The following is a 16,283-nucleotide window of genomic DNA, read 5'->3' on the forward strand; positions in this document are numbered from 1 at the left end:
TATTATGCTTTGAAATTGTGGCAAAGCACTTCTATGTGGGCCCAGCCCATGAGAATATTCAAGAGGGAATAACTGTGCATTGGTGGAGTTAACTGGCACCAAAGCCAGGAGCTGCATTGTTTAATAAGACATTTTAGCATCACTGAAAAGTTAGCTGGAAATGCCATGGGGAGGAAACAGGACTCTTACCTGGTCAAGTCTGTTGTAGAAATCTATACTTGCTGCACACAGGTACCTCCCGAGCAGTGTGGCATGGGTAGTAAAGACTGTGGCAACAGGAAGTTTCCTAAATCGAGAGAGGATTAGCCCAGCTCCTGCCTGCCATTCATGAAAGTGAGCAATCAAGTTGGGCTTGTCATCAAACTGGCTGGTGAGCTGAAAACAATGTGAAAGGACACATGTGAAGTGCACTGCCTCCTGCTTGTCACCCCCTTCTCAGCAGCCCCCAAGTGTCTGCTTACTTCTGAATGAAGAAAAATCCTATAGCATTCTACTTGACCACAGCCCTGACCAGTCGTTAGAGTTGGCTGGCTGTGAAGAGAAGTACATGCTGCACCATGTCCCCCAGTGGCACGCTCACCCAGGGAGCTCTGAGAAACACAATCTTTCATTATTCTTTATATTTTCTCTTTTGCTATTAGACTCTAGTTTAAGAAAACCATAAGTGACTCAGTGTTAATTGTTTGAAGGAAGATAGAATCTGGCAACTTTGGGAAGTAAATTGCCCTTGGCTTTCTGTGTGGAGGCAAGGACAGTTTGAGAGAGATCACCTGGTTGCTGGTCATTGGTAGGGAGAGGGCGAGATCACTACAAACAAAGTGGTATCAGTAAGAACTCAGACACTCAAGAAGAAACCTAGGGTAGAAATGACATTAAAGTAACACCACAGACATGACTTTCCATGGAAAGAATGCCGTTGAACTGACCAACAGAACACTTTGAAATCAGAGATAAGCTACAGCCATGAATTTGGATCCAGACCAGGGGTGAAATTTCTTACCATTGGAGGGAAAGGTTTCAGATCTGTGGTTTCAGTACAATATATAATAGAGGAGTTACTGAGATTCAAATTTGATTTGGATCTATATCAGATCCAGGTTTGAAGCCACTGTTGTTCTAGACTTTAAAACCATACCTCTTTAAAGAACCAGGCAGTCAATGATCCAAAGATCAATGCATCGTTGGCCTCTCTGTCATTAAAAGGGATTCCTATGTTGCATGCATCCCAGAATTCTCCTTTCCATCTATCCAGATTCCAGGCTGCCGATCCTATGTCAAAGAGCATAACGTATGGGCTGCCTTCTATCAGCCATCTTCCAAAAAATACCTGTTAATTAGAGGCAGAGGCGTAAGCAGAAAAGGCCAATTTCTCAAGGAGTGGCCTAAACTGAGCCAGCAAATTTTGCATAGAAACCCAAATTTCACGAGCAGAAGCATTTAGAAACGACGTGGGTATTCCTGTGTGCACAAAATGGATATTTGGGGTTTCTCTTGGCAATGTCTGGAGGAAAGCCACTCTATAGTTGGTTGAAAAATGGGAAAAGAGAGATGTGAAAAATCACTTTTCCTATCAAAATGATATTTGTCATTGATAGTTCAAAGTGACAGAACTTTCAGTCAATGCTAGTGACGATCACGTTTACTGACTTAAATGACAGATGTAGGCGCTTGGCACTTTACAGGATTGGACCCTGGGAACCATAACTGTTCACTTTTTACACATAACCTAATGGGCATTTGAGGTGCAATGTAAGGGTGCAAGATATCTATGTCCAATTTAGGAGGCTTGCTTGAAAATCTGGACCATGGGAGCCTTAGAATCTCATTTACTCTAAGGCCTCCTCTACACAATCAAGTTGTACTGATTAAATTACACTGGGATAGCTAAGGCTTAGAACCCTCACTAAGTGTGCATGCAGTTATACTGGTATAAAGATGTGTTATACCAGCATAGCTATTCCTGTACAGGAAAGGGAACAAGATATACCTGCCTAAGGCATCTTTATACTGGTATAACTGTGTCCATCTTAGGGGCTGTACCAATATAATTGTTTCAGTAAAAAAAATCACCCCTCTAACTGAAACAGTTATACCAGTAGAAAATTCGTATAGAGCAGGCCTGAAAGCCCAATCCTCATTAACTCTAAGGCCCACATTCGGCAGCACATTCACCTCGCACCACTGTCACTGCACGTGCTCCTAGGGCCCCTCTCAGATCCAGGAAGCCCCCTCATCTCCCCTGTGGTGGGTGCCGGGAGGGGCTGCCATCACATGTGCACCTCCTCCCCTGCTGCTGCCCCTCACTGTAGCCTCCCTGGGGGTGGGGGATGGGGCTGCCCTTTGCCCACCCTGTGGCAGGAACAGTGACTGCAGGTGGTGGTGGGGGCCCTGTGCTGCCAGAAAAGGGAAGAGTCCAAGGCGGAAGGGCAGGGGCAGGGGCATCCTGCCCTGACACTAGTGAATGGGGGGCACTAGGACCCTGCAGTGGCAGTTGATGCTGGGAGCCACATGGGGCAGCCACCGGCTTGAGGGAGGAAGGCTTGAGGCAGGGACGCTCTGGGGCCAGGGAGAGGTGTGTGGGGGCAGCAAGTGGAGGTCAGGGGACACTCGGGGGAGGCACGTGGGGGCAGCAGGCGGGGCTGGGGGAGAGACCCAGCCCTAAACATTAGGGGAACCGAGCCCCAGGGCCCTGAATATTGCTGGAGCCCAGGCACCATGGGCCCATATAACTCGCCACCCCTGCTGGGAGCATAGAAGTGAATCTGGCCTAAATGTCTGTAGTTATTGTCCATTCAAAGGAGAGTTTGCTAGATGGCAGAGACACGTCTTTGTAATCAGTAGTAGGTTTATATTTATAAACCTTAGTAGATAATTAACTTTATGAAAAGTTACACTAAAACCAGGAGCAGCCACTAAATTAGGAACATCAGTCTGTACTACTATCTGAGGATTACCAAATCCCTTACAATGTGTTACTACAGCCTGGTTCCACTCTGAAAAACAGGTTTTGCAAAAAGCGGCATCAAGGGACTCCAAGTCTATCGACTCTTGAGGGTTTCCAGGTCAGGACTGCACAGTTTACAAATCAAGAGATTATTTTCCCTCAGCTGATAGCCCTGCATATTCCACCTGGAATCTGAGAGGCAAACTTTCTCTCTGGGGCATCAGCACCAGTAATAAAGATTCTATAGGCCACACTCGACCCTCTCCTAGCCTTGTGTAGCTCCCTTGTTGTCAATGGGTTTGCACAGGTGTAACTGTTTGGAATTTAGTAAACAATTCTGCTGCTGGTTCACTGGAAGGAAAAGAATCTACACCACCTCTGTGAAGGAAGTGAAGCATTACTGTCTCCATTTTACAGCTGGGGAAACTGAGACACAGAGCTACTCTACAAGATATGACTGAGATCACGCAGGATATATTTGTCCAAACTGGGAATGGAACCCAGATCCCCCAGGTCCCAGCTTTGTGCACTGATCACAAAACTCTTTTTCGGGAATAAGAATTAATGCAACACCTACGATAAGCACCATACTAAAATGAGGGGACCGCACACTATTTCCAGAGCTAAACTGGCCTTGGAAAGCAGGTTCTTTGTCAGCAGATAACTTTTTTAATCCCACTGTGGTTCAGCTATGTCTAGCTTTCAAACCTGCCATAGTGAAACCACAGTATGGTGAAATGCTATTCCCTTTCAGAGTTTATTCAGCAGCAAGAGAAGGCCAAATGCAATATAAGAATTACACAACAGTTCAGTCAACCTAAGGTCAAATTATGTCTACTGAAATCTCACTGTATTTAGGGACTGGCAAAGTAAGTCATTAATCCAATTAAGTAGACTTGTAGATAAATGACTCTTAAAACATGTAATTGGATAAACTGGTTCTCTCTCAAAAATAACCTTTAATGAATTGACTTTGCTACGCTAACGCTAAGTTAATGGTTCTGAGCCTTTCCTCCTGGGACATTGACCAGGACTACAGCATCAAGTGGAACAGCAAGAGCATTAACCAAAATTGTAATCTCTTCAGTGTCAGCTTAGTTGCCATAGGGAGCAGTGGCAGATCTCATTTACCTGACACCCCTGGCCTTTCAATGTGTCCACTGCCTTTTTAATTGCCGGGTTCGGAGGCTCGCACACCTCTACCTGAGTCTTCACGTTGTGCTCAAAGTAGGGACCGATCAGAAAATAATTTTCACCCCATTCGTCAATTGTAATTTTGGCTTTTGTCTGGATCACAGTGTAGATGCCACCAACTGTAAAAGAAAATCATAAGAGAGTATCATTTTGAGATGGGTATAAGGTGCAAAATTCAGATCCCAGGTCAAACCTACCTGGCGGTATGGGTCAGGTCCACCTCCAGTTTAATTACTTTTCATATTCACAATTCTGGGTGAAATCCTGGCCCTAGTAGTGACGTAAATGCGGGGGTTGCCATTAACTTCAATAGGCCCAGAATTTCATCCCCTGTATTTAAAAATGGGATGTTCTCACCTCCAGACCTCATGTGGTAATTAAATGTTAATCCCATAGCACTTTGCCTAAGAGTGGGAGAGTTAGCTAAATATCCTAGCTAAATATCAGTTGGGTCATTATATGTGACCTCCCCAAAGTTTTTCTATATGGACACAGTATACTTTCCACCCTGAACTGTTATTATCTGTTACTCAAACACTATGGCTCAGGGCCATTCCTATATTTTCTATTGCCTAATCTAGTGGTTGGATATAGGGTATACCTAAACTTTTTGCTTTGGCAGTTGTCATTTTTAAAGCTAATTCCTTGTGATGTAGATGCCTGCACATTGAGATTTGGACTTACAAATCCCAATTTATTACACACAGGCCACTAGAAAGCATCAGGCAGTAATGACTTTCAGCTGCTACTGACCTGAGCTGGATTTGAAATAATGTCTTTAGAGAAAAAGGCACTGTATTCCATCCCTAACACAAAGAGACATTAATGTTTTAATTTCTATAACATCTTCCACTGATCTCAATGTCTACAACACCTTTCACTGGTATGTTACACATTATATACACAAATAATATACTAAACAAGTGAAACACAATACCACATTAGCAAGTAAATAACTAAGTTAACAGATCATTCGAATGAAAGGACTGAGAGACAGGAATGCAGATCTTTTATGGGAGGGAATTCCACCATACCATGGACCAAGATGAACAGAAGCACAGTGTTTAGATGCAGCAAAAGGAAAGGAAGGTGGAAGAACAGATAAATCAAAGTCTAGGTATAAACTACATGCCAGAGACCCGATTCATTACTGCATCAGTCCAGTTTTACACTGGCTTAGCTCCACTGAGTTAAATTGAAATAAGTCAACAGTGAATAAAGCCCAAGGGGCATACTCAGGAACTATATTTAACATATACGAGGGAGCTGAAGATCAGAGATGTTTAAATAATTGCAACAAAATTAACCTAATAGCCACTATATGATTTGAGCTGACCCAAATGCAGAAGCCAAACGAGCTACTAGAACTGTATTGTAATGCCCCAACTGTGTCATGAATTATTTGCTAAGGCTATAGATGTTTTATAAAGGCCCAATGCTGTGATTCTTTCTAGATATTAAGGGCCAGATTTTTAAAAGGTATTTTACAAATCTGACCCTTCATTTACCATGAAGCCATGGGAGCTGAGGTTGCTCAGCACTTTGGAGGATTAGGTCCATGATTAATTAAAATGGATCAGCTGATATCTGCCGCCAGGGGCGGCTCTCGAAAGTAGGCTGCCCCAAGCAGCGCAGAGCGCTGCGCCGCCCTTCCCCGGTCCCGCGGCGGGTCCCCTCTTCCCGCGGCTCCGGTTGAGCTCCTGCCGGCATGCCTGCGGCAGGTCCACCGGAGCCCGGGACCAGCGGACCTGCCGCAGTCATGCCTGCGGGAGCTCAACCGGAGCCGCGGGAAGACGGGACCTGCCGCAGGCATGCCGGCGGGAGCTCCACCGGAGCCAAATGCCGCCCCCCGGGAAACGGCCGCCCCAAGCGCCTGCTTGGCGCGCTGGGGTCTAGAGCCGCCCCTGCCTGCCGCAAACCTTTTGCCAAATCTGATTTCCCTTCAGTACTGTGGAATTTAACATTTTTAAATTGTGCCCCTATAGAACGCTTGTACAGCTGATGAACATATGAACAGGCTTCTGCACATGCAAATCAATTAATTGGAAACTTTCAGACTGGAAATAAGGTGTACATTTTTATCAGTGAAGGTAATTAATGACTGCAACAGTTTACCAAGGGTACAGTGATTCTCTAGCACTTGCAAACGTTAAATCAGCATTGGATGTTTTTCTAAAAGTTCTGAACTAAGAATTATTTTGGGGAAGTTCTGTGGCCTGTGTTATACAGGAGTTCAGACCAGATGGTCACAGTGATCCCTTCCGCCCTGGGAATCTATGAATGTATGAAAAAGTATAGATACAATTATCTAGTTTGCATTTATAAGTTTTATGTGCACTCTTAAAAGTTAACCCCTACATTAAAATCCTGTTCTTTAAAAATAGCCCACTTTGTGAGGAGTACAAACAAGGAAATATCTGAAAGACTGAAGCTCCATAGAGTCATAAATAAAACAATAACAGGTTATGGTGATTATCAGCCATAGCATTTAGGTCTTACAATACAAACAATGCAGCTAAAATTTCATAAAATATGAACAATTATTAAAATCTATCATAATGCAACAGAAGAAGAGTCTTTGCTCATGTTTAAAATGTCAGTAGCAAATTTATAGCTCAGATGGTGAAGCTGCAGAAATAAAGATATAGCCAGCCCCAGTTCCTGGGTTCCTCAGTCTGCAAGCTGAGAGAGAGAGAGAGTATCTGAGGGCTTGGCTACACTTACAAATTTGCAGCGCTGCAGCAGGGTGTGAAAACACACCCTCTGCAGCGCTGCAAATTGCAGCGCTACAAAGCGCCAGTGTAGTCAAAGCCCCAGCGCTGGGAGCCGCGCTCCCAGCGCTGTCCGTTATTCCCCACAGGGAGGTGGAGTACGGACAGCGCTGGGAGAGTTTTCTCCCAGCGCTGGCGCTTTGACTACACTTAGCGCTTCAAAGCGCTGCCACGGCAGCGCTTTGAAATGCAAGTGCAGCCAAAGCCTGAGTAACTTATCTAAACACAGGAGTTGCATCTCTAACTATACTGATATAGTTAAAGCAGTACAAATCCAACTGTAGATTCAGTTATAAAAGTACTTTTGTTCATACTCTTATTCCTGTAAGGGAATGGGAGTAAGTTATACTGGTCTAAGGCACCTTCATCTGTCCTCTGGTGTCCGTGCCTTGTCGTGGCAGGATAGCTTGCGTGCTCTAATGATCTCCAGAATCTATGTCGGCGGACACTTTTTGTTCCTGGTAGGTTCAACCATGCCAGATTGGTCTGTGGGGGAGGGGCCAGACAAAATAGACACCCTGGTCCTCCAGGTTGGGAGTCAGGCATAGGGCTAACAACCCTGTCCCGTAAAAACCAAAATATGTTACAGAAACAGCAATGGCAAAATTGACCGTTGCTGTGTGTGACAGCCTTCAGGAGTCAATGACCTGTATGACTGCCAATGGTGAAAGCTGAAAGGAAGCCACTGGCATGAAGACTGAAGTGCTCAACACCAAGACAAAAACCAGACTTGTTTTTTGGAATGTACAGACAATGTATGAAACAGGGAAGCTAGCTCAGGTCACAGCAGAGATGAGATCCTACAGCTTACACATCCTGGGTGTCAGCAAGAGCAGATGGACGGGATCAGGAAGATTACAGCAAAGTTTCTTCTGAGGCTGCTGTTATTCTGGATGGGATGATGGACAACACCATGAGGGTGTTGCCATCTTGTTGCCATCTCCAGAGTAGCAATAAGATGGACACCCAAAGGCAAGCGAAAACGAGGCCACCCGAAAACAAACATTACGAAGAGCTGTGGAAGCCAAGCTGAAAACCTGGGGCACAGCTGGGGAACCAAAGAAAGACTTGCCAGAAACAGACAGGAGTGGAGGAGCTTCGTTGCTGCCTCAAATGCCAGAGGCGTAATGGGAACATGATGATGAAGGCACCTTTATACCAGTATAACTGGCTCTATTCTAGGAGATGTACTGGTATAACTGTTTCATTAAAAAGATTGTACGCATAACCAAAATAGTTACACCAGTGCAAAACCTGTGTGTAGACTAGGTCTCAAGGAGTGACCCAACTGCCATTGACATTAGTGGTGCAAGACTGGGTCCCAATTATCTAGCAGCCTCAGCAAAGAAGCTGTTTTCTGTTTACTACACCTGAGTCCTGTTTCTTCCCTGTGGCAAAGACCCCGTCTTGGGATCAGCATTATACTTTGGGAAGCAACCACTTAACGGTCTACAGGGAGACATTTTCAAAAGGTAGAAGTGGCATTGATGCACCCAATGCATACTGAAAGGTGCTACCATTTCTACCTTTGAAAGCCTCTCCTTAAACTCAAGGAACACAACAGGAAGGATCCAGTCAGGGAATGGAGCTGAGGGTAGGTTGCATCCTCTTGCTGCCAACTCCAATCACATTTCTGCTGATGCATTCTGCACCAGCTGCAGGTGATGGATCAGCTCCTTACGGAACCCAGTTCAGAGTTAGTTGTAGTAATCCCGATGCAATGTCACCAAAGTATGCATCACGGTTACCAGGTCAGTGCACGTCATTCCTAAGATGATAAAACTGGCTTTGACCATGTTAGCACGTGAAAGACTGAAACAAGGCTGGGAAGGTGTCAGTGATTAAGATGAACGAGGGGGAAAGACAGGGGCTGATCACTGTGCATGCCTCGTTCTGTGCTATGCTACATCATGTCAGTCTATCTGACAGTAGGGCAAGTACAATTGCAACTCATTGTTTTACTACCTTTGTTACAATAAGGGTTGAGAACTTTAAACAAAATTAAGGTTTTGATTTTGAAGAATGCAGTAAAATCTGCAGAAAGAACTTGCCATGAAACCTGTGCATTATTTGGCCCCAGCCATTTCAGTTGTCCCTCTGTTACCATGTGAACATGTGACTCATGAGGCACGGATGTCTCTGCATACATGTGTAAGAGAGCTGGGCATGGGAAGTTAGTACATGCAACTATATGCACATGGAAAGTGATGGACATGCCTCAAAGAAAAAGACAGGAGGGGAAGAGTTGACCAGTGGCTGGAGTAATTTATTATACAGAGAAATTCCAGTTCATACCCTGAAGAGACGTCATACAAAGTTTCTTTCAAAAGGCACTGTTAGCTACTTTGAATTCACTGAGACTACCATGTAAATAAGCAGCCCATTACTCACTCCATTGACTGCAGAATTGGGTCCAAAGTGAAAAATGGTTGGAAAAAGTCAGTCTTTAATTAGTTTCAGAATTCCAATAAGCCTGTTGCTTCTTTCCTACTATGGAGTTTTAGGGTATCAATTAAAACTCCTTCCCAATCAAATGAAATGTAACAAAAACACCCCCTGATTTTCTTGAGCAGTTTATACATGCTTCTGGCAGCAACATCTGAAATCCTATTTTCAGATGCCAGCTTTATAAAAACAATGAAATGAGAGATGGGCACAAACTTTGGATCTCAATCTCAAATTCCCCCAAATTCAAAGGTGTTTAGATCTTACAGTTTTGGTCTGGCCCATTATAGAGATACCAGGTTAGCTGCAAATTTTGGATACATGTCTGGTTTTGGATTCTGACATCCACTGAAGCTTAGTGTTATTCAGAACTAGATCTGAACTTTGTGGTTTGGGGCAATCTCTAGTTTAAGAGGCCACATACTTTAGCCCTAAAGTTACTCTCTGTTGACAGCATATGTAGACTGATGTACAAAGTTCATATTTATGCTTAGCCTACACTAAAATCAATGTCCCACCATTCCACTGAAAACATTTTGTTATGCAAATTGATATTAGTCTAACAGTCCTCCCACTGACACTGGCAACTTAGGGCCAAATGCACCAGTCTATTGATGCGATACACCTCTGTGTTTTGATATTAACCTACACCAAATAATAATGGGGGGTGGGCTGAAACTTACTTTTTTCCTTATTTTACTCTCCCTTCTCTTCCTTTTTTCTGTTCCTGCATTTGTCTTCTTTACTTCTTCCTAAACAACTAGTGTATCATCTGTCTGTGTATATGTGTGTTTCAGAACAGGCCAAAAAACATGCCAAGAAACAAAAATTAAATTGTTCCATTCAAAATTATTCAGTTTGGACCACAAATTTTGAAATTTAATTTCAATGGGGAAAAAATAAACAACCTTTCACTTTTGTTTTTGCTGGGTTTTTTTTAAATTCCCGCCTTCTCCAAATAGAGTAATAATAAGGGAAAATAAATAAGTGGAAAAAAAGAGAAAAAAAAAAACTCGCTTTCTTTTATTTGCAAAAAAAAAAAAAAGAGAGAGAGAGAGTGGGGTTTCCCCCACTAAAACAAAAACGTTTGAAATATTTTGTTTAAGAATTTTTTTTTTTTAAAAGGACAAAAAGGATGAAAACGGGGATTTTTTTGTGAGGAAGTGTTTATTTAATTGAAAAGACATTTTTGACAAATTTTGCTGAATTTTTTTTTTAAACCAGTTTTAGTTTTCATCCCTACAGTCTAAATTCTCCTCCTTCTCATCTTTCTCCATGTTGTACTCTCCCCATTCTATTTTTAAACACCTAGAAATTACTCAGATACTATAGTGGTGGGGCTCATGCATACCTAAATAAATAGGTACATCAATTACACGCACACTATGTACCCACCACTCATTCACTTGACTCCCTCACCCCAAAAAACTAATACAACTCCCATCCCTGAAGGTGAGAGGGAAGAAAGAGCTAAGGAAGAACAGCTGTTGGAAGGGAAGGAGCCAGAGAGATAAGAAGAAATGGTACACGGGGAAATGGAGGTAGAGACTGAAGCTGGTGTGTAGAATGGGGAAGAGCTGTTCTCCAGGCAGCTTTGCTGTTTAAGATTAAAGGAACAATGTTCCAGGAGCGCTGCAATGGTCCTGAATACCGAGCTAATGGGTTTATATTTAGGTAGTGATAAGAACTGGTCACCTGCCTAGATTTTTTTTTTTTTAAGCATTGTACCACTTTATATCTTTCTTTGTTTATAAGACGGATCGAATAATACAGACAATATAAATATTAATCAAACATCCCAATAAATATCGTTATCAGCTTCATAAAGTGATTAAAAACTTCCTCAGCAAAGCAATGGAAACCTCGCTAATCCAGGCTAATGACTATGGCAAGTAACAAAATTAGTCTGTAAGAGACAAATTCTCATCCTCCCTGAACAGCTTGAGCAAATTGACTTTTGCCGAGGACATACAAAGAGGTTTAAAGGGATGGGGCAAGGACAATGAGGAACTGTGCAGCCTCTCCATGGATGCTGCCGCAGTCTTTACTAGTGGCCTATAACTTCTATCTATTACACATTTCCACATGTGTACTAAAAGGTGGGTGCACAACTGGTTGGAAAGGATTCCTCAGAGAGTGGTTATTGAGGGTTCAAAGTAAAACTGGGAAAGCATATCAAGTGAGGTCCCACAGGGATCTGTCCTGGGTCTGTTTCTATTTAATAATTTCATAAATGATTTGGATAATGGCTTAGAGAGTAGACTTATAAAGTTTGTGGAGGATACCAAGCTGGGAAGGGGGAATTATAATTAAAATTGGTCATGACAAACTGGAGAAATGGTCTGAAATAAATAAGATGAAACTGCATAAGGATAAATACAAAATAGGACACTTAGGAAGGAATGTCCAACTGCACAAATACAAAATGGGAAAATGACAGCCTAGGGAGGAGTACTGCAGAAGCAGATCTGGCCAGGGGTTATTGTTGATCAAAACTAAATATGAGTCAATAATGTGATACTGTTGCAAAATAAGCAATTATTCTGGGTTATGTTAACAGGAGTGTTGTAAGCAAGTAATTCTTCCACTCTGCTCAGCACTGGTAAGGCCTCAAATGGAGTACTGTGTCCAGTTCCAGGCACCATACTTCGAGAAAGATGTGGACATATTGGAGAAAGTCCAAAGGAGAGCAACAACCAACATGAATGATGAAAAGTATAGACAACAAGACTTATGAGGAAAGACCGAAAAAAACTGGGGTTGTTTAGTCTGGAGAAGAGACATAGTCTGAGGGGGGACATGATAGTCTTCAAGTATGTACAGGTTGTTACAAAGCGGATAAGAAGTAATGGGCTTAAAAACAAAAAGGGAGATTTAGGTTAGAGACCTTAGGAAAAACTTGCTAACTGTAAGGGTAGCTAAGCATTGGAACAAATTAGCTAGGGAGGTTGCAGAATCTCCTTCACTGCAGGTTTTTAAAATCAGGTAGACAAACATCTGTCATGGATGGTCTTTAGAAGATAATACTTAGTCCTGCCTCAGTGCAAGAGACTGAACTCTGAGGCCTATCAAGGTCCCTTCCAGTCCTACATTTCTAGGATTCTCTTGAGGCTTTAGACAATGGATCCATGTAGTTTGTGGCCACTCTACATAATGCTCTGTCCTTTCCCTAGCTGGCACCAAAACCCTCCTTTCGTGCTACTGAGGAGAGAGCCAATGTGGAGCATTGCTTTGCAGCATGTAAGGTGCATGACTTCCATGGCCTGCCCCCCTTGTTTCACTTCTGCAGTAGACATGTGCAGTTCTACTGCTTTCCAGGCCAGGCACCTTCTGCAAAAGGGAGTGATTTGCTCCTAAACAAACAAGGAAGCTCATGCATTACAAGTTACATTTTGCTCACTAAGTTGGAAGGGTATCATTCATTTTAAATTATTCATGATACAACTTCAAAGGATACTAGTATATATTGTGCTTACATTTGAGTGACTAGTTCTTGTTTACATCAATATTTATGGAAGAGCTTTGATTTGTGCACATTTGGGCACTAGAATGCTAGAAATGCTCACTCTGTCACCCTACATGTAATACATTTAATTGTCTGGGAGCGAGAGTGTTAAATGGAGAAGATGAAAGACTACTGAGTGATTTCAAATAAATACAAGTGAGCTATCTTTCAGCATGAGCAGTAGCAAGGAGAAGAGATATGAAGGGGGGAGGATCCGAAAGATCTCTTGACTGGACACACTTTGAATGTGTTCCACACTCGGAATATGGAACAAGATGCCATGCTGAGACAGAAGATAGTAAAAGCCCATATATACTATCCTGTGGACACATGGCTCCATGCCAACTAAATGGAGCTGGCAAGAAGGAACACTAGTCAGGGAGTAAGTGAGGCTCCTGAGAAGTAATATACTGCCAGAGTGCTGCAAAGGGGGCTTAGCTTAAATGAAAATGAGGAACAAAGTTAGCCTGGCTTGTCTCGCTCTCCCCCTCTGTCAGAAGGAACCCAGCAATATTTAAATCTTGGCCAGTTGATCAAGGTGACACTGACATGCCCCATCAGCCCTCACAGAGAGAGCACCAATCACAACATGTCATTCATGTTGTTCTAGCCATTTCTTCAGCCACCTGCTGGCCAGGCTGTCAGTGGCACCAGACACCTGATCGGCATAGTGCACCACAACCCAGAACTCCAGTAATCGCCAGCCTCAGTCTCCCAAGTGGCTGGGATTACAGGGGCATACCACCGCACCAGGTGGAGGTCGATGTATTTTGCCTAATATTTTGTTCTTTCTTGTGCAAAGGAATACACAATATTTTTTCTTATGTCCTAACATTTCTTAGGCCCTTTTATCCTTTCCTATGTCTCACTTTCCTATGACTCTAAAGTGCTGCCCACCCTCGCCATAGGACACCTACAGAACCAGAGCTTTCTCCAGGAACTACTGCTGTTTATAAAAGTGAGGTCACCCTATCAGGAAACAGTATCAAAGTATGACTCAGATGACCCAAACACACAGGCAAAATATTCACTACTTGAAGGAACATAAGCTACAAAGACTTTGCAAAAAACGTTTTCTCAAATATATATTAATATATCAAATATATAATAATTAGAACAAGTACTTCAAACTAGGATGGGTTAAGGGAAAATTTGTAAGAAGGCTCTGATGTAAAGTAAAAAATCGTTTGCTATGGCTAATTCAATCAGTTCTAAGATTCAGGTTGACAGAGTATAAGGTCATTACTTGGTGTAACTATTAGCACATTCTGTTCAAACTTGTTGAGTTCCAAATCATTTAATTGGACTAGATTTGTAGGGTAAATCTGTGTAGCTTGACTGAGGTCAGCAGAGCTAAATCAATGAGAGTATGGCCCATTATGTGCTTTGTAAATACACAGAAAGAATTTACACTGTGGATTTAAATTATACATTAATAGAACCCTTTGATTTAGCCAGATTTCTGCTGCCATCTACCTGCCAATTGCTTGCCATGCACATTGGTAAAAATGAGTACTATACTTGCAAAATACTCCAGGTAGAATGTTAACCTTAAGGCTATCTGTTCCTCTCACTTACATTTGTCCTTTAGGGTTCAGATGTTACAGATTACAATCTATTCCTCAACTAATCTTCTCTTTATTTATCCACACTGGCAGCAAGATACACAATGTCAATCATTGACTCGTAGTAACTCATTTATGCTGCAACATTACTGCCTTTCCCCCTTTGCTGAACTCAAGCTGCTTTGTTAAAATAGGACAGCTCTATTAGCACTTTAAATCTGAAGTTACTCTGGCAGAGAGGTCATATTAGCTAGAGCAATGTGCACAGTTCAAATATGATCACATGCACCAACCGTGAAAGCTCTCATGCAATATCTGCCTTTAGACATGCTTGCAAATATTTGGCTAGAGTTTTAACTGGTGTAAACTGATGCAACCCCACTAACTTCTTGGATCTACTCCTGACTTCAGCAGAGCTATGTTGATTTACATCAGTTGAGAATATGGCTTTCATTCTGCAAGGGAAGGCTGAAGAAAATCACTGCACTTGAATGTATTTACTGTCTTACAAATGCTTATTTTCATGCTTTGCATTCACAAAGATTTTGCATCAGTTAAAAAAATAAGTCTCACATACATATACAGCATAGCAATACAAAGAGAGTAACAGTCATATATCTACACACACATATGCGCAACACTTACACACTCACCCATATTTTTGTGACTGGTGCACAAAAGTCTGTACGTGGACAAATATACATACATGGGTTACACACATGCATTCTGAATAAGCACGCGCAGGTATAGCACATATACAATCACATGTGCTTCCATGCTCACACATGTACACAGAGTGACACACTTCTTTTGATACAATTTCCTAAGCGCTCTTTCTGAATAAAACATCTAGGTGCATTTATAAAGCATTCATTTCCACAGTTCCCACTTAATAACGTTCACATCCATTCCCTCCCCTCCCCCCGGCCCCACACACATACACATACCATCCCAAAACCAATCATATTAACATGTAAAGTGCTGTACAGACCTTTATTGGTAACTTCCCAAGCGACTTCAAAGAGCAGTAAATCCTCCACTGGCAGGTCTTCATCCTCCCACTGAGGAAGCCCATTAAGAGAGGTCACAGACAGTGATCTAACCAAAGGCATTTTGTTTTCAGGGTTTAGCTCTTACAATGCAGGCTGCAACCTTTATTAAATTTATAGTTATTTTTGTTTTCCTCTTTGGTTTTGATTGGCAAAATCTGCCTGAGAGCTGGGCTTGGCGGAGCAAATTAACTCCACTAGCTGGGAGCTAATGGGTTTAAACTGTCTGACTACGAGTATTAAACTGGCTCAGTGAAATCCCATGGACTTGCTAGGCAGATGTTGGCAGAGATAGGAATTCAAAGCTGATCCAAGCAGGTCTGGCTGTTCTGGGGGCAGGCCTCTCTCTCAGAGGGAGGCAAAGATCAGCATCAGGATTCTCAGCCACAGCTTTCAATATCCACCAGACTCAGGAATAAGTGAAACTCATCAGCACTTCCCCTAGGGAAGACCTATAAATTTGCCACCTGAGTTGAGCCCTGCCCCTTATGGCTCCCATCAAGACCCACCCCTTCATGTTACACTCACTGATCTCTGTCTGTCATGCACCTAACCAACATGATATCTAGGATTTGGTTTCAGGGCTTTCAAATTTACATATGAAATATTTGTCATCACCGCTAAGAAAAGTTCTAGGAGATTTAATTACGTTTACCAAATCCACCTCCTTCTTCTGTTGCTTTGCTAGCCCTTGTTACCCCACACACAGGTTTCTGTCTGGCTCTGCTAGGGTCTGACCCAAAGTCCAGTGAGGTTAATGAACTGGCTTTGGATCAGACCCCTAAGCCTGATTAAACTTTAACACATACT

At 42.6% G+C, this 16,283-nt stretch overlaps 1 protein-coding gene across 1 annotated transcript in view; it reads right to left on the reverse strand.

The window, feature by feature from the left end:
* GYS2 (glycogen synthase 2) overlaps nucleotides 1–16,044 on the reverse strand; it is a 78,679-nt gene extending 62,635 nt beyond the window's left edge. Inside the window, exons 1-4 of the mRNA XM_039509218.1 lie at nucleotides 15,416–16,044; nucleotides 4,076–4,257; nucleotides 1,136–1,327; nucleotides 190–375 (exon numbers count right to left, since the gene is read on the reverse strand). Of these exons, the coding sequence (XP_039365152.1) occupies nucleotides 190–375; nucleotides 1,136–1,327; nucleotides 4,076–4,257; nucleotides 15,416–15,536 (681 nt within the window). The 5' untranslated portion in view covers nucleotides 15,537–16,044. The remainder of the gene's footprint in view (nucleotides 1–189; nucleotides 376–1,135; nucleotides 1,328–4,075; nucleotides 4,258–15,415) is intronic.
* Nucleotides 16,045–16,283: the final 239 nt, after the last annotated feature.

This window comes from Mauremys reevesii, linkage group 1, assembly GCF_016161935.1.
Source record: "Mauremys reevesii isolate NIE-2019 linkage group 1, ASM1616193v1, whole genome shotgun sequence".
Lineage (NCBI taxonomy): Eukaryota > Metazoa > Chordata > Testudines > Geoemydidae > Mauremys > Mauremys reevesii.